This window comes from Gallus gallus, chromosome 1 (assembly GCF_016699485.2).
Source record: "Gallus gallus isolate bGalGal1 chromosome 1, bGalGal1.mat.broiler.GRCg7b, whole genome shotgun sequence".
Taxonomy (NCBI): Eukaryota; Metazoa; Chordata; class Aves; order Galliformes; family Phasianidae; genus Gallus; species Gallus gallus.
The window spans coordinates 13,281,426-13,300,321 of NC_052532.1; the positions used below are offsets into that span (position 1 = coordinate 13,281,426).

Below are 18,896 nucleotides of genomic sequence, written 5' to 3' on the forward strand. Positions count from 1 at the left end.
TTTTTTCTTTGTATACTATATGTATATACTGTACTATATATATACATGCAGTCTTTTTGGTGGAGCTGACTTGATAAATAATTTAATTCTAGAAACGGACTGCTATATCTAATTCCTTCATCTTGTCATCTTCATGCTGACATTCAATGCAAATACTGACAGAAATAGAAATAACATTATTCATTTGCTGTAATTCCAAAACCGAATGACAGACTTGAAAATGGGATTTGAAATCTAACCACTCTTCTCTCTGTCATTCTTGGGGAGGATAAGTGGCCATGGTCAGATGGATTTCCTTCTGCCTTGGCTTACAGCATCTGGGTCAGACCAGGCCACTTCCATTCTCTCCCACAGAATGAAATCCTGCTTCACACTGCTACCTTGCCTCCAGGGTGGACCACCTGTGGAACTGGGCTGGTAAAATCTCACCCTCAATTACATGGACAGAAAACATGATCTGCCATGTCACGGGGTATTCAGCTTGCTTTCAGACAGCTTAATCTTAAAACAGACTGATAGTGCAAGTTGTTAATTTAAACTATGTTATCCTTTGGGTGCTGGCCTGTCATTTTTAATTTGCTGCCTAAGTACTACTTGCATCAATGCTGCATGTAAAGAGGAACAGACTGGGGAAGGAGGGAAAACAAACTGAGCAGGGGAAAAGCACATGAGAGACTAATTTTATTCCCACAAGAGAAAATGTTTCAAAGGAAGAAGGAAACTAAAAGACTAAGAAGGGAAAAGAGCTTAATTGCATTACACGTTTTATACAGCTTGTTAGAAACTAAACGCTGCAGATGAATCAATAGCAGAGGTAGCTGACAAGAGTTTGTCTTTTTATTTGCCAAAAAGGAATCTTGATGATGTAATTCAGGTGGTAAGAGGCAATTGATCACTGAGGATACTGCTAGCAGTTTCAAGAAAGATACCCATAAACCAGCATCCTGTTGGGAGTAAAAAAAAAAAACATTGTTTTTATTGTGCCCTGTGGTTAAGGATGTAAGTATGAAGTTGGAGATATTTTAACTCTTCTCTAGAGGAAATTTCTGTCCCTTGGGTTGGATTCATTCCACCCCACGTAAGTTCCTTGTCTCAGGCTCCCTGCTGGTCTGAGTGAAGTGTGTGTTGTAACTGAAGCAGAAGGTTAAATACTGGTTTTGATGAAGCCAGCAGGAGTTTCTTCACTGACTCAACAGGCCCAGGTGTTTTCCTTCAGGGCTAGCTGGAGTACTGACTCTTAGTTACAGCTTTCTGCTGGGTCCACACATTGATTTCCAAAACAACACACACACTGAAAATATCTTCATTTAAGTAAATCACTTGACATCTTGAGGATGTAAACACTGGTTCTTTTAAGCATTACATAAAGAGTCATGTTTGGTATTTTTTCTTGTTACTTTGGCGGATTCTGGTGGAGAAAACTCTTCAGACCTCTGGCCCAAGAATTTAATAGCACTAAATGCTCCATGGATGCCGAGTTCAGCTGATTATCAGCAACTAATTTCTGACCCACCAATAAGGGCTAAACTTTAACTGCCATTCAGGGCAAAAAGTGGAGAAACTCCTGTCATTTGGTTTGCTTAATGCCACAGTTCTTATGAATCACTAATGCTAGGAGAATATTTTGAATGGAAAACAGAAAAAAACCACAAACAAACACGCAGGTGAATGGCACAGAAGCTAGATGCTTACCCACAGAGGTGCAGCTTTCCAAAGTGAATGACCTCCCTTCTCCAACCCTGAGTGGTTCCTGTGTAGTAAGTGCTGCTTGGGTGATGTTCAGTGGAGCACAGGGAGCTGAGGTGGCTGCTGCTGCTGTAGCACAAGGGCAGAAGGAGGTGCCAGGTTGCTCCCAGATCTCGTGAGAACTCCAGTTTTACTGGGTCAGCAGAAGAGCTGTCAGTGGTGCAGCCAATATTGATCTGGCGTCCAAGACATGAAATGCAGAAGATGACAAAGGGCAGGCTGGGACACCTAATCACTCATCATCTTAGTCAGCCTCCCCTGTGTGGTACTGCATATATTTAGCTCAGGAAGATGGTGGTTTAGGAATTAATTTAACAACTGTGATGATAAACTCAGACCATGTATATAAACATGAACTCTTGAACACTGTTCTACCTGTCCATGGGCATATTGCACTCTGGCTTTTTGTAAAATGAATGTGATACAGAATTCTGAAATACTTCCATTAAAAAAAAAAACAAAACTTAATTAGAGAAAACTCCAAAGGAGGAAAGCTGTTAATGTGGTTGAAACAAACGCATCAGTTCATTCAGTTCTCTGTCAGGAAATGAAATTACCACAGCACCAAAAGAATGTGCATTTTTAAAAACAGAAATATTAAACCAAAATGTGCAAACATAAACTTCTGTTAAATTACTGAGCTGCACTGTAGTCCTCCTTTATGTTTCACTTCCAAAAAAATGTTTATGTCAGAGAGATTACCCTTCAGGCTGTGGGCTGTTTCACTTCAGTATGTTCCTTAGCTTTCAATACTCACTACCCTTTCTGCTAATGTATAGCAGCAAAGCCTGAAGAGACAGCACTGAGAAGAGTATCATAGATGGACTAGATTTAGATTGAGTGTCAAACCAAAACATAGTCTGGCAGCATCATATATCTCAGGTGTTCTGTTCCTGATGACCAGAACAGTAAAAATGCAGAAAGACCAGCTGTGCTAATACCAGTTGCCCATAATAAATAATATATGTTTTATAAAGAATTTGAGAACTTTTAAGACAATTTTTTGCCTGCCCCTACTGCAAAGGCCTGCTTTTCTTTCATGATGATATTAACATGTTTTTTTCTGTTTCAGATTGCTTTTATAAAGGAAGAATTAGTTCCCTTGCAGGAGGACTATGCCATATTAAAAAAATGTACTGTATATACCATCCAATAAATAAAAACCTATTGCAGCTGAAATACAAAGCCTATGAAACATTTTGTACGTTTACACATCTTTGTAGTAGAAAATAGGTATCTTTTTAACATACTGCTCCACAACAAAAATGTTTTTCTAAAGCCCAGTAATACTCAGAACTGTGCACTAATGTTGAAAATATAAATCCTACACTGAATATCCCTCATCACTCTTCAGCAAAACTGAGCGACATCAACTTACATCTGACCAGAAGAGTTGTCTACTCATCTGGAAGCTTATAGACATGCTTGACCCAATACAGTTTTTGACTCTTGAGACACAGAAAGAAATTCTATTGCATTATGGATAGCTTCTTCATTTACACTAATGTCCTCAAAAACGTGAGCTAAAGCCATTTAAATTTCTTAAAACAATGTTCTTATCACATATGGAAGTATGCATGGAGATTTTATGAAGTTAATGCTCTGAAGACTTATGAATATCTTAAACTGACCTCAAACATTTTTGTTCTACAGGCAGCAATCTATATTTTAAAACAGAAAATGGTTTGTCTTCAATAATTTATGAATTAGTTGCATGACAAACTGAAGCACGCATGAGTACATAGCTAAACCAAGTTTTCTTGGATAACCATTAGTATCATTTCAGTAACTGTTTATAAACCAGTGTAATTTGCTGTTTAATGCTACAGAATGCGACATCTTTGTTGAAATCAGCTTCATAATTATGGCATGGTGATTTACAAGAAAGATTACTTTACAATATTTTAATGACAATATAATGACTTCCCTAAACAAATACAGGATAGGTTAAAAGGTTACTTCTATCAGTATCTGTTCTAACCAATGCACAGTTTAGATTTTAGGATAAATCAGAAACACAATTTAGTTTAGACTACATGTTGTCATTGGGTGTTCTGGATTCTAATGGTTTTATAGGAAGCACAAAAAATGTGCTCCTTATTCATGACATATTCATTACTTCCTAAGATGGTACGAATTCACACTGCTGTGGCAAAGAACAGCTTCCACTGAAGCTTCAATGAAAGCACAGGTAGAAGTAAAAGGAAAGCAGAGGTTTGGCTCTCTGACAAAGTACAGCTAGTATAAAAAAGTGAGCCTGTAAGAAAATAATTTCTAGTGACACAGATGAAGTTGTAGCTCTCCACTGGGTCAGATCATGGAAATACTGCAACTACACTTATTCTGAGCAGGTTGGCAATCAGGAGTGGCAATCTACACCTTCGCTGTACTGTGGTGCTCATCATCTTGTCTACCACTGGGGAATTTCCAGCTTGTAGTACATGTTATGTTAACAGTGCAAGTATATATGCATGGACAAAGTCGTAATTTAGACAAGAAAACAGGAGACTTTGAGGCAGAAATTTCCCTCTGTGTGATAAAAGTTTTGTGATACATCTACAAGAGGGAAAGCAATATCAAAGCAATTACAAAGGATTTGTAGATGTCTCCCTAATTACAAAGGAAATTAGAGAGACATCTCTGCCTGGTAATCATAATAACTGGATACCAGAGAGCTGAACCTGAGCAACCAGAACTCCTAGAGTAAAATGCAAAGTAACTTTTTGAGGACAAGTACCTCAAATTGGATTATAGTGTTTTCATTTACACTCAGATCCCTTGTTGTAATGGAGTGTTCTCCAACTTCATTTGAAACAAATACCATAGCTGAATCTTCCTCCCTGTGAAAATAAAAAAAAAGAAAGGAATATCTTAGAATGTTTATTCCAGTCATTTTTTTTTTCCTAATTTATTGCTGAGAGATGCTTACGGAGCTCCCTTAGATGAATATGGGCAATAAAGCCCAATGTTTCCCCCAGGATAGAAAAACCAGTTGTCCTCTTTGGGACCAAAGTCAAAGGTATCCAAAAGTATAATAGGATTCTTCAGGTTATTTCCATCAATAATGAAGTCATCTATAATCCAGATTTCTTCTTTTTTGCCTACAGAGAAACAGAGAACACTTCTATTAAAACTTAATAAAACTACTACTAAAAAGTAGATTAATAACCTGCATTTATGAATTAAATTGAAAAAAAAGGTGCTAAAGGAGAGACTTCACAGGCGATCTTTCCATAGTCCCCACACTGCTCTACCAAATTAAACTTTATTCCTCCAAAATGTATAGAAGTCTCAGCAAACTGAAGACTGAAAAACCTATGTTGAGTGAATATCTTCTGCTGAAATCACATTTGCTTTGAAATCACAGCATCAGTGTCATCATCTAAATGAGCCTATGTTTGGCAGCCAAGAGCTCTTCGAGAGAGAAGAAAACTCTGAGTGACCTTTTTTCAAATGGATCATGAATTTGAATGTGTTACAGAACTGGTGCTTTCAAACTGGAGTGGAATGATTAGATGCCAGATCTTTTGTGGAACTGTTTTTTTTTTTTTTTCAGTCTGTCTAAAAATCTTTGTGTTGCTCAGAGAAAGTTAAAGGGCTTCTTTTAAATGAAAATCCTATTTAAAGATGATTTTTACAAGAAAAATTTAGTTAAATGTTTTAGGTAAGACCATTGGAAACATTGGAACTGGATTCTTAGGTCTAGATTTGAATTTGCTTTTTTGTTAGAGCTGCACTAGGCATTTGCCTGAGTGGCATAAATAATTTCTCTATCACCAGGTCTGAATGGTTGTTGGAATTCTTAACAGTCCTTAATAGCCAGCTTCTGCTAAGACATACTCAGAGTAACTGAGAGCAGAAGAGAGTTTTCTTCAGCTGGCACGTGTCCTCTAATCAGGAGCAATAAGCTGTGCTCCTCTTGTGGTTTTTTTACAGTCCTTTACAATTTAATCCAAAGATTAACTGCTCAGTACATTCTCTTTCTAAATGTGTTTTTAATGCCTAGTTAATTCCAAGCAAGGTAGGCCCAATTCCCATTTACACTTGGGACACATTTTATACTTTGAGCTCTGTAATGGGGCTTTAGTGTAAATGAAAATCAGGTGCATTAAAAATAATGAGAAGAACATGTGTGAACTTTATTGCTGTTGCTTGACTTCTCAAGTCCTCCAGGACCAAAGCTGCACACCATCAAAGGTATTAGGAACTTTAAAACATACAGAAGCTCTAAAAGAACTGTAAATATAATCTTCTGACAATTTTAACTGAAGGACTTGAAATACAAGAAAACAAGATTTGAGAATCTCTATTCTTGCTGAGTCCATAAATGCAGCCTCTTTCAGACATGAGCTTTACGAGTGGATCTGGTGTCCCACAGGCCTTGATTCCTTACCGCTGTTATAAGGTTGCCAGAGTCTGAAACGTGTTGCATTGCTCTGGGCTGTGTAGGGCAGAGGAACATTGATAAAGAGAACATCCGTAGTCTGTGTGAAGTAAAACTCATCTATCAGATGCCAAGTGATGCCACCATTGACAGAATACTGCAGTAGAATAGAATGAGACCTCTCAGGGGTACCTGGAATGCGGAGGACATATATTTATGTTCATTAGAATCACAGAAAACAAAAAATCACTAAGGTTGGAAAAGACCTCCAAGATCATCTAGTCCAACTATCTACTTACCACCAATATTACTCCACAAAACCATGTTTCTTAGCATGTCTAAACGTTTCTTGAACATCTCCAGGTATGAATCAACCACATCCCTGGGCAGCCTGTTCCAGTGTCTCACCACTCTTTCATAGAAGAAATTTTTCCTTATATTCAACCTGAACCTCCCCTGGCACAAGTTGGGGCCAGTCCTTCTCGTCCCCTTGCTAGTTACAATGGGAGAAGAGGCTGACCCTCACCTTGCCACAGTCTCCTTTCAGGCAGTTGTAGAGAGTTGTAAGATCTCCCCTGAGCCTCCTCTTCTCCAGATTGAAGAATCCCAGTTCCCCCAGCCGTTCCTTATAAGATTTGTGCTCCAGACCCCTCGCAGCTCTGTTGCCTTTCTCTGGACATGCTCCTGAGCCTCGATGCCTTTCTTGTAGTGAGGGGCCCAAAACTGAACACAGTACCCAAGGTGCAGCCTCACCAGTGCTGAGTACAGGAGGACAATCACTTTGCTGATCCTGCTGGCAACACTATTTCTATTCAAGACGCCACTGGCCTTCTTAGCCACCTGGGTATATTGCTGGCTCCTGTTTAGCCTGGTGTTGCTGTGGCTGAGGTTCAGGACGTGGCATTTGGTCTTGTGGAAGTTCATCCCACTGCCCTCAGCCCAGTGATCGAGCCTGTCTGGATCCCTCTGTAGGGCATTCCTATCCCCAGACTGATGGACACTTCCTCTCAGCTCGGTGTCTATAAACTTACTGAGGGTGCACCCAGTCCCCTCATCCAGGTGTTCAGATCATGGATAAAGATATTAAACAGGACAGGCCGCAATACCAGTTCCTGGGAAACACTACTTGTGACCACTTGCCAGCTGGATTTAACTCCATTTATTACCACTCTCCAGTCCTGGCCCTCCAGCCAGTTCTTTACCTAATAAAGAGTGTAGATGTTCATTAAAATCTGTTTTTAAAAAGTACTATTTCAAAAACATTTCTTGAAGTATAACGAGCTTACTCAGACGTTTATTATAGAGTGTGAACATGCTTTTATAACAATTCTAGCAGTTTTTAAAAGTTATATGTGTATTAAACATATGTGTATCCCTATGCTTTTCTGTGCTTTCCTGTCTGCTAAAGAATTAGGGAGTAAATATACATTGCTGTTCATTATATGTACAGACACCGTTAATTTATGTAGATGAGAAGATATTTCAGCATCATAATTTTTTAGATTAGAACAAACCAACTCCTTATGCCACAGATATTTTTTTTTTTTTTTTTTGCAATTCAGTGTTTATTTGCTTGTTGTTCCCAGGTACCAGATATTATCATCACCATCAGTAGCAAATCAACAGTGGAAACAGAGGAAATCAACAGTGATCTTACCTTTGGCTATAAACTTAAATGAAAACTGGATGTACACAGTATTAGTGCAATCTAGATCTCTTGAAACCAGCATTCTCAGCCCCTCCTGCAAAAACAGAATGTATAGTGTGAATCACAGTTCCCATTATCAAAGATTCTCCACAGCTTACTATTTTTTGGATGCTGTCTGTTATTGACTGTTGTGTCAATGAAAGAAGTAGCTCTCTGTCCCTCGTTTTCTCCCAGGCTACAAATGGTGATAGTGATAGCCTTGGCATAGTAATGGCAGGTGCTAGATAAGGGTGTGCAACCACCAGAGGCACAGCTACGTTCTCAGGTACAGACACAGGTATAGCTCATTCAGCTCATGCTCTTAACCATCAGGACGTCTTCTGATCTGCAAGCACTGTAGCTGACTTACTCAGACACTTGAGTCCTAGCTCACATACACATTCTTTCATCAAACTATACAGCAGCCAAGCACTCTAATTTCCAGGGAGGAAGCATCCTCTCTAGGAAGAGACTCTTTCCTGTACCTCAGAAAATATCTTTGTACAAATAACTTATTGACTTAGGAGGGGAGTGTTCTTTTTCCCTTAGTAAGGAAAGGAAGCAGGTAGGATATGTCATAGGGACCCCGAAGGTCCTGTCCATCTCTGCTGATGAGCTCAGTGTTTTATGGATCCTGGAGACAGACCTGATCCCTGTTCTGCAGAAATCTAGCAAACACCACCTCACAGAGCTTCCCTCTTTCTATGACCCCTTCCCCAGAGAACAACCTTCAGGAACAACCAGTATAAGTTTTAGAAAATTCACATCCTCTGATTTGTGATTTAGATTAGCTAAAGAGGTTGAACAGGAGTCCAGGTTTTGTAAAGACATTTTGTAAAAGAAATCATTTCTACACCTGAAGTTTCTAGACTTTGCTTTTCAGGGCCGCCTAAATTTACCATATCAAATGAAAAAACTCATGTGTGAACTTAAAATTTGTGTACTTAATTGAACAAAAGTCTTTCAAGGGTACAAATATTTATCTGGTTTGTTGAAGAACTGACAATTTCAGAAAAATACAGTATTGCCTGATTTTTTAGACCTTTTGTTAAAAAAAAAAACACTCCATAAAGAAAGCTTCACAAAAATATAATGAAGTGAAACATATCCTAACTACACAAACATTGACTACATAGTCTACAGTGAATAATGTCATTCAAAATATTCAAAAGACAGTCAAAGTATTTAAAGACAGAGACATTACTGATTGTAATGTGTACCGTATTTCCATATCACTCACTTGGCCTCAAGAAACTCAACTGCACAGCTTTGTTCCTTTCCTTCGGAAGGTAAGGAGGAATTTACACCATGAGTAAAAGTAATAGTCAAAAAGCAGCAAAAAAAATTGCTCACAAAAACAACCTGGACAAACATTGCGCATATTGAGAGCAGAAAAACACAAGAAAAATGAATATCAAATTCTAGCCTAAAGACTTTGAAATAAACTTCTGGGGAAACAACAAAAAATTTATTGTCTCTTCTTAACTCTATTGATTTTAAATATTTTTTTTTCTCAATGTAATGAATCTCTGACCCCTTTAAAAATGAGAGCTGTTCCAGACTTGATTGTGTCACCATTCAGGTTTCCCCTCTCAGCACCGTAGACCTCAGGCCAAAGGTCTGGATGCAAGTTACCATTGAAATCATCCTTCAGGACAGACGGCAGAGGAATGACAGGGACACAGTACGGACCACCAAAGCCTCTGTCACACCTAGCAACAAATTTGGAGGAAAACGTATTATCCATCTGGCCTAGGTAAAAGACACATTTATATAAAGCATGTAAAGCAAGTCACTACTTACACACAATGACCTGCATCACAGATGCCGTGGCCTGAGCACATCCAGGGGCATCCTGTAGCCAACACCACATTATCAATAGCCCAAGAATCAACACCAGAAGCATAGTTGTATTGAATCCATCTGAACCGTGTTCTGGGAGAGCTAGAAACAACAGAGTGAATGCATTTCAGGCTAGAAAACGTTGCTCCACAAGGTGCTAAATAATAAAGTCCTGTAGCTTTGAGGAGAATAAAATCATTTTAATAAGCACAACACTTTGCATTTAGAAGATTTATAGTCTAGCTGAAATTTGAAGTTTCAATTTCTCAGGTGAGTTTTCGGGCAAAATTCCAGCAGACCTAAAGGAAGATGCCCAAAGTTAAACAAGAGAAAGTCACCATTGCTGTGAATCTTCCTGGTTAGCAGAGTGGTTGAACAGAAACTGCCAGCTACATTAGCATTCAACAGTTCCACATTTTGCTAGTATTGCTGAAATAATACGTTGCTTCAGTAAAGTAAGAAGTAGTGAATGTTCCTGTATGCCTAACCTCATGTAAAAAAAAACCAAAAAACATTCGTATAACAGTGTACAAATATATGTACAAACATGCACCTGCATGCACAATGCTGTAATTGCTGACTGTCTTGCTATGCTCAGTTGGGGAAAGTACTTTGGAAAAAAATCTTTCAAGATCCTATGGAAGATCCTATGATCCTATGACATTCTGTGGAGCTGACCCTAGACCACTGCATAGAGAAATACCCTCTGACTTTCACATGGTCAGGCTATCTTCTTCTTTGGAAGAAGATGCATGGCCCTGAGGAATTAATTATGGGACTAGAAACTAAGATATGAATCCTAGTTCCAGTTCTTCTATTGTGTGTCCATTTTTACCACCTTATTTTCTAGGTGGTGGAATTTACAACGTTGTGGAGGGAGCTATCAAGAATTATAGAAATACGCAGGCTAATGGTAAGTAAGATTATTGTCATCTGTTATTCCTGAACAAGAGTATGGTTTTATTCAGGAAAATGGATGCCAGCTTGTCTGCCATGTTTATTTACAATGATGTGTTGACATCACCAGGAGACAGGCAGAACTCTAATTCTAGTTAAAAGTGTGAAGGTGGCATATCCAGTAACAAGCATTTTGACTTGCTGAATTCTGTGATTAATGTGCCTAAATCTTGAATGACAAATAGCCCTATTACTTATGTGCAATAACAGAAAATACCTTTATATGAGAGGATGGGTCAATGCATTAATTCTTGTTTCTTACTGGATAGACCTTAGAAAAGCTTGGTTTAGCAGTCTTGTTCTTGCTGTGTTTGGCGACCCTGCACATAGCAGGGGGGTTGAAACTCAATGATCGTTATGGTCCTTTTCAACCCAGGCCAATCTATGATTCTATGATTCTATGAATATGGGCAAGACTTACAAATTCATTCATCCAAATTTGTTACTTACAAAGTTCCTGCAGCTCACATTACATCCGATGAAACATTCTGAAGCTAAATTTAGAATTCTGATGGCGTGACAACACACATTTAATAATTTAAAAGACATGCAGAAAACTCCCAAGATGGGGGATGTTTGCTCAAATTAGACCAGCAAACTCTGTATTCATGCTTAACTGCCAGAACAGCACTCACTTGGTTATGGGTGGAAGATAAACTGTAATTCTCTTCCAATTTTGGAACCTTTCTGAAGTGTAGATGGAGCTCTCAGTGTAGTGCTGACAGCCAATCGTTGGAGGCACGCACTCCTCTGTCACCAAGTGCCAGTCTCTCCCATTGTTTAAAGAATACTGCAGGTGAATGCTATGAGAATTGCTGTACGGCTTGCTGCATCCCATGCTCAGCTCAAACTGCAGGAAAGTAGAGGCTGACACATGAAAGTCCCAAGTCTCTGCATAACGAGGTTTTTCTAACAAAAGAGAGAACCAAAAAAATATAAAATTGTATGCCTTATGCATACGCTTCCAGTACTTTTGTTCAGATTTTTTATCTGCTTTTTCACTTTCTTCTTTTCAGCTTCCCTGTCCTGCAGATTACGACATATTCAAATTTCTCTACACCTCCCATCTTGTAGAAACATGACCCACGCATAATTTATAAAATAAGCACGTATAAATTTATCAGTATTTGGTGACACATACCAATGTTTTCACTGAACATGAGAGCTGTATCCATAGATAGGCAGTCGATGTCTACCTGACCTCCTTGTATTCTGTACCAGCTTGCTTGCAAATCCACAGTTCCATCAAATTTATCCTGGAAGCCAGTCTGAGAGCTGTCATTCATCCCTATAAGCACATCATCCAAAGCCCACTGAGCTGAATGTTTTCCTATACAAAGCAGAATGGGTGAGTTAGTGGAGTCATAGTTGTTTTTTTTTTTTTTTTAAGCCCACATCCTGCACTGACCTAGTGAGATGTGGTCAGTCACGTACACTGACTACTGTTAAACATGTTTAACACCCTTCTTAAGGAGGAACCTGGAGTCTGAATTATGTTTCTATTTCAGCTTTGATGTCTTTATCATCATGCATTCTCCCTGTGCCTGAATGAGACGCTCCATGAGCCCTTAGACTGAGGACCTTCATTTTATGGGTCACAACTTTCCTGCCTCTGACTAGCTCTCCAAATACCTTTTGACTGGAAGAGGGTTGTGCACACGGGAAAACGTTAAGAGCTCTTGATATAGGAAGATATAGTGGACAGTCAAAGAGATGCTGTTCACCTTCTCCTTCCTGGAATCCTCTCTCTGGCCTACAGTCACCATCAGTGGCTGCACCATCAGTGTCATATTCTGAAGCCTTATCTGCCCTATCATCTTATTCCTTATGTAATTGATTACACTTTTTATAACAAACATAATGTCCCATAGTGCTAAGAGAAAACTGTCAAAATTCATTTTGCCCAAAACATTTTCTGCTCCAAGCTTCAGAAACCCACTGAAGTCTCTCCTTCCTTCCCTTTTGCATGTCCCAGTGCACCAAAGGCACAATTTCGCCAGCACTATTTCCATCCTCTTGACTGACAGTAAGACTGACAGTGCTTGCAGTCTTACTGTGACCACTCTCAGCAGAGACAGACCTCAACTAGATGCCTTCATGTCTAGTGAGGACAATCAACTCCAGTACATATATTGTACAAAAATGTATGAATAAAAACCAGACATCAAAACGATGATAGCCAAGAAGCTCTGTGCCATAATTACACGAATATAAGATGTATTCTTTTCTCTTCCTAAGAACTGCTGCTAAAATGTATTTTGCTATATGCTGGAGTAACACCTGCAGGGATCCAGAGCTCCTGCCTTGCACAGAGGTGAAAAATTTAATAAGGACACTTTCAATTGTAATAATGTGCTGCAGTGCAAGGCAGGAGCTGTGGATACCAGTCAGCACCATGGCATTACTTTCATCTAAGTATGCAGGAAATACTTGAGTGGGCTTTGAAGGTACAAAAGATGACAGGAGGAGTCTGGGTGTGTGGCGATGTTAATTCAGGGAGATGGGTGCCACCATACAGGCAGGTTCAAGGTCAGTTTATGCTTCTCCCCCCAAATTGGACAAAAAGTGAGATAAAATGTGTAGGCCATCTTACATGCCAGGTCACTTTATACTCAGGTAAGTCCTCACATCTTAGCACTCTCAGGTGCTACAGAAGAAAATCATGTCTGTATCATGACTAAGGAAGGTCTAAACACACACAATATCCAAACTGTTCACCTCAGTGTATTTTCTGTAACCAGAGGTTTCTGCAGAACATGCCCATACTGAGAAGTACTGATGGTTCTGGGTTGGTAAAGGCACTTAATGAATGGTGCTGTAGGATGGTGTTGCGTACCGTGTTGTGGCTGCCACCACCTGAAAGCTGTGGCAGAGGTTTTGGCCTCCCGTGGTAAGTCTATTGAAACAACCTGGGGTTCCAAGTACGACATGAAGTCCAGTTCTCGCAGTAAATGCCAGGTGATCCCGTTATCATTTGTGTATTGAACTATGAGACCTGTAGTTAACATCAAGCAAGGCAGTTAGTTAGGCTGTGTGGAAAAGAGAGGGGCAACTCCTCAGCCTATACTCAGGAGTTGCCAGCCCTCATCCAATGTGCACCACTGATGTGACTGTGCCTTCCATTCTCATTTAGCATTTCCTGGTCCAGGGTCATTTTGTGGACAAAGTCCTGTTGTGAAGGTGACATGGTCTCATATATATAAGTGGTAGCACACAATGCTCAAAGCATCCTTAAGAGTGATTTGTCTTAATATTTAGATAATTTAAGACAGTCTTCATATCTTACACACAGCATAATAAATACTAGCATGTAGCAGAATTTTGAAGTCATTTATGAGCTCACCACAGGGGACAGTGCAAGAAATAAGCACTTCTTATGGATATTTCTCCTCTCGAAATTCAGGAGTGCTTTCAAATAACAGATTTTCTTGTGTCTTATATATCAATACAAATTGGAGGAGAATTACGACAGTTCTGAATCAGTATCAATGCTATGCACCAAGAAACAGTCCACTGATGTTAAATGGTTTATACTGAGAAGAAAACAAAGTGATATACCTACTAAACACCACTGATCTTTCTTCATGCAACTAGACCCCTTTGCTGCTTCCCAAACTCTGCTAATTCTTCCCAAATCCAGAAATCAGTCCTGTCTCCATCAAAGCAAGTTTGTGGGAGGATGCAGCTGGGAGAGATCAACTTCTTCATACTAAAATTCCCAGCTGCAGATTTATAATTTTGAGCTTCAGGTGAATTACGCATGAGAATGGTTTGAAAGGCAATTTTTATCAGACCCTCTGATGGAGATGAAAAGATGAAAAAAAACTTCAGGCACACGGCTCTTCAAGCCAGAAATTGAAGCTGCAAAATTTATACTGAAATTGAAATGCATTCATTGTATTCATTCCCCACAATGAATACATTTCATACTTACTTTCTTCATACATACTCCATTTCTTCATACATTTCTTCACACATACTTCATTTCATACATACTTCTTTCTTACCTGAAGACTTGTGTACTTGTGAATTTACCTGTTTTCCAACATTATCAGATAGTTTAATAAAAGTGATTACACCTATTCTTGTCAATCTTTCTTAAACCAACAGAGATCCAAAAGAGCTATAGCTACTGATAAAGCACCATTGGTTATGCTGAAAATAAATATAAATGCAAATGTGGGTTAAAAGTAAATTATTATTGTTACACTTTTAAATTCAAAGTTTACTTACTGTTTATGAAAAGTGACAAGCTAATCAAGTGAAACAATCATTTGATTTTGTAAAGACAGTAAAACATGAAATCACTCCAGATACAAAAAGTTTACTATAAGGAAAAGAGGCTTTACCTTCATTTCTGGATCTTGGTCTGTTGCAGGAATTTCCAGTAGCCTTGCTTCCAATTTGTACATAAAATTGAACCAGCCTGTAAAAAAAACATCAAGGTAGAAGAGAAATGTAATTATCAAATGATAAAACAAAACCAGTCGGAATAACTTTCCTTAACTGATGTGGCATTTTCAATTAGGTAATTAGTCCAGGCTTATTGATCAGGCAGTGTTCCCACTAAAATAAAGCACTGCCACAGTAAACAGTGGAGGACCCAAAATAGAAGAAGGTGATGTGGTTTATTGATTCAGTGCCTAATAAATATATTGTTGAACTGAAGAGGTTGTTTTAACAGTTCCTGCCTTCACATGAAGATGCAAAAATGCTAAAGAAGCCAAATTTGCAGTTTACATCAGATCTTTCCTTGGTCCCTTCTAACTAGAAAGTGGTTTAAACCTTAAAAGACAATATTAGAATTTAAATAGAATTATTATATTCTCGCTAAAACACCTGTTTTAGGTGTTTTAGACTGTTAAATTCTTCATGTAGAAAAGTTCAGTGACAAGTGTTCATGGGACATTTTGTGATATGTTATGAGGGAAAGAAGCATTTCTGATCTGCTGTTTTTGTATCTTGTAGTTATTTATTTTACCACCTCCTTACTTTCTCCTCATCCTTTCGATGGTAAACCACGGCAACATTTTCATTTGCATGAAACTTCTTCCATGCCCCCCCTTGCTCACTCAAAAAATTTCACTACATTTCTCTGACAATCATCTGAGTCTTATCTGGCCATCACTAGTGTAAAGAGCATTTAGATGACCAAGAAAGCCACCATCCTTTCACTTACTTCTTTTCTTCACGGGTTATCTGCAATGCACATCTGAAGCAGGGCCAGAATTGAGCAGAGATTCTGGAATCATCTCCACCTTCAGCTTTTGCACACCAAAAGTTGGCAGTGCCATTCTCCTTTCTGTTTCCTAGCTAGTTTTTGACTTATACTGATGCCTGCCTGCTGTGTTATGGTAGTGCTCACTGATGTTTTTGAGATGCAATTACTCGCCTCTTGTGCTGGGGGGGTCTTTGGGGGGCACACGGGGAGATGTGGGCTTATTGCCAAGCAGAAGCTTGGGGAAGAGAAGAACACAAACTGAAGGGAAACTAGGTTTTGTTAATTCCACTGCTTGCAGATAGCTTCTTCATTTTCAGTACTAGTTTTCAAGGTGGATTTATGGCTCTGTGTGAAGAAACAAGGCTTGATTTGTCACTCAGATAATTCCTCACTAGGATAACTCTTTTCTCTTTAGAGGATTTGATTCTAATTTGTGTTGACATCAGTAAAACCACAGACAAGCCACAGGACTACAGACAGAGCCAGTGACATACAGCTATGATTCCAATTTCTATCTATCACCACTACATATACATTATTATGACCCTTTTCTGATTCTAAAGCCAACAACGCTGCAGCTCTGTTACTGAAATCAGTATTTCTTATGTGAGATATTTCATATATCCACAGGGACTAAACAAGCCAGAATTTACTCATCAGTCTCATTCTTAATATAACCCCATAACTCAAAAACAGAACAGTTCACAGTGTTACACTGCTCAGCCAGTGTGTTAGTGTTTTTTGCAGCTATACTGTCTGAGACAGCGTTCAGGCAATAAAATAGTAGGATGCAGTCTCAGAGCTGAAAATATTTTTTTTCTATGATGAAATTATTTTTTTGGACTGCCAAATGTAAGGATCAAGTAAAAAATGAAAAGGAGAGACAAAAAAATGTATTCTTTCTGCAGAAGGGCAAATCAGCTCATCTGATGTGGAAGAATTTGACCCAAAACAGCTCTCTGAAATGGTTGCATGGTCACTAGCAACAGAGTCTGTAATGCAGATGGAAGCCAAGTCAGCTAACAAGCTAGATGTTGCTGTTTGGAAAATATGTATTGCATAGTTTTTATCTAGTTGCCAGGTAGCTAGATGTGATTTCTCTCACTGAATAAATAGTGAAGAGGGAGAGGCCACCAAAATGGGAGGCATCTCTAACCAAAATGCATCCAGGTATTATACTGTCAGTCAAGAGGATGGAAATAGTGCTGGCGAAATTGTGCCTTTGGTGCACTGGGACATGCAAAAGGGAAGGAAGGAGAGACTTCAGTGGGTTTCCGAAGCTTGGAGCAGAAAATGTTTTGGGCAAAATGAATTTTGACAGTTTTCTCTTAGCACTATGGGACATTATGTTTGTTATAAAAAGTGTAATCAATTACATAAGGAATAAGATGATAGGGCAGATAAGGCTTCAGAATATGACAGTGCAGTGTATGCACAGAGTGCATGGTAATGGTCACTAGCTTTGGGGATAGAGTTTTAGTTCTAAAAGCTCTTAGCATTAAAGCTGAGTTTAGCATTGCTCTTCTAGGTTGCTCCTTTAGCAGTACCACCAAGGGCTGACAAATCTCAACCCCCCTGGAGCAGAGTGAACTGGGAGCACCGTGCCCTGGTGTTCTCTGCTCCGCTGGGAAGATATGGGTGAGAAGGAAAAGGTCTTTCTATTTCCTACAAAAATGGACTAGAATTATTTATGTTCTTTACATAAAAATTACCCTAGGCATATAAAAAGCTGTAACTGAAACGGAATGATACAAACACGAATAGGTGGGTGTGCAGGAATTCAGAATGAAAAAAGAACTTCAATGTCTTGCAACATTTTTCATTCCTTTTTTTTTTTTTGTTTTTCTATTCCATGCCTGATTTTATGACACAAGACCTTAAAAGGTCTGGGAAAACATTATTAACCCCCAGAATAAGCAGCTTAAAAATCTACTGAAGGAGTTTCAGCATTCCTTTTCACAATTTTCAATCCACATATCTAATAGTATCTCATATTTTCCTCTTGTTTACTCAATAACCAAACCAATCCTAGCCAAAAAGCCTACTCACAAATAAAAGATAACTGTGCATGGGCTAAGATGACCCCTAATAATATAACCTAATTCTATGCAAGGCATTACTGAAAGCAAAAAAAGAAAAACCCAAAAGGGAAAACGTACTTCACTCTAATCTCCTCTTTCAAGTGACATTAATTTTAGCTCCAATAACAGAAAACATTTCTAGGCTGGAGTATGATTTTCTTTTAGGATATGGGTTTTTCAGTTAACCCCTCACACTCTCACAAACTTAGTCTGCTCTTGCTTCTAGGAGAAATTATCCAGTTAATGTTACAGACAGCCTCAAACATTAAAGTGGGATTCACCTTTTCTTAGCAAGGTGTCGAAAGGCTGGATATCAATGTCTTACATGACCATCCCAGCTTCCCTTATAAGTAAGGAAAAATACAAACTTTCAGAATACAAAGCAGTGGCCTTTACTAGATGCTATTTTAGGATTAACCCCACTGCTCTTTCTAAGTAGTTATTTATCTCTTTTGAGTATATAAGAAGGATGGGATAACTGCAGTAATCTAAAGCACCTATGTTCTGGATGACCTACATGAGGTGGATCCTACTCTTGAGAACTTGTGCTCAAGAAAATGGAGAAAAAAACTGACAAAATCATGCTTGTTCCATTTGAGCTTGAGATGATTTTTCTGTCTAGCAAACAGCTCAGGGATGCATCTTCAAATTTTAATTGCTGGAGAAAATTAGCGTATTCACTGTGATACTTATTAAAAGGATCAGTGTTGGTTTCTTTTGCTAAAATGACCAGTCTTAGCAGTAGAGAAGCTCACCCACTGAGCATGTGCGCAGAAGGGGGATCTTAGTTTCTTTTACCAGTTGGTGTCCCTCTGGTCATTTAGGTCCTTGGGGCAGTTTTGAGACCCTAGCTGACCCTAGATGTGCTTGTGCAAAATGAAAATGGACTGAAAAAAAAGTCCAGAAAGAGCATCACTCAGTATTTTACTTTTGTTGGTGTTTTAAGTGGTTCAAACTCTAAAAAAATGCAAATCTATA

General features: G+C 38.8%; 1 protein-coding gene across 3 annotated transcripts in view; it reads right to left on the bottom strand.

Annotated features, from left to right (window-relative positions):
• The window catches only part of RELN (reelin), a 273,059-nt gene that overhangs the window by 37,344 nt on the left and 216,819 nt on the right, over nt 1–18,896 (bottom strand). For all 3 annotated transcript variants that reach the window (XM_004934740.5, NM_001305123.2, XM_040701261.2), the window contains exons 31-41: nt 14,966–15,042; nt 13,453–13,611; nt 11,758–11,946; nt 11,252–11,525; nt 9,621–9,761; nt 9,352–9,529; nt 7,788–7,872; nt 6,140–6,322; nt 4,676–4,847; nt 4,484–4,586; nt 1,693–1,922 (exon numbers count right to left, since the gene is read on the bottom strand). In XM_004934740.5, the coding sequence (XP_004934797.3) occupies nt 1,693–1,922; nt 4,484–4,586; nt 4,676–4,847; nt 6,140–6,322; nt 7,788–7,872; nt 9,352–9,529; nt 9,621–9,761; nt 11,252–11,525; nt 11,758–11,946; nt 13,453–13,611; nt 14,966–15,042 (1,791 nt within the window). The remainder of the gene's footprint in view (nt 1–1,692; nt 1,923–4,483; nt 4,587–4,675; nt 4,848–6,139; nt 6,323–7,787; nt 7,873–9,351; nt 9,530–9,620; nt 9,762–11,251; nt 11,526–11,757; nt 11,947–13,452; nt 13,612–14,965; nt 15,043–18,896) is intronic.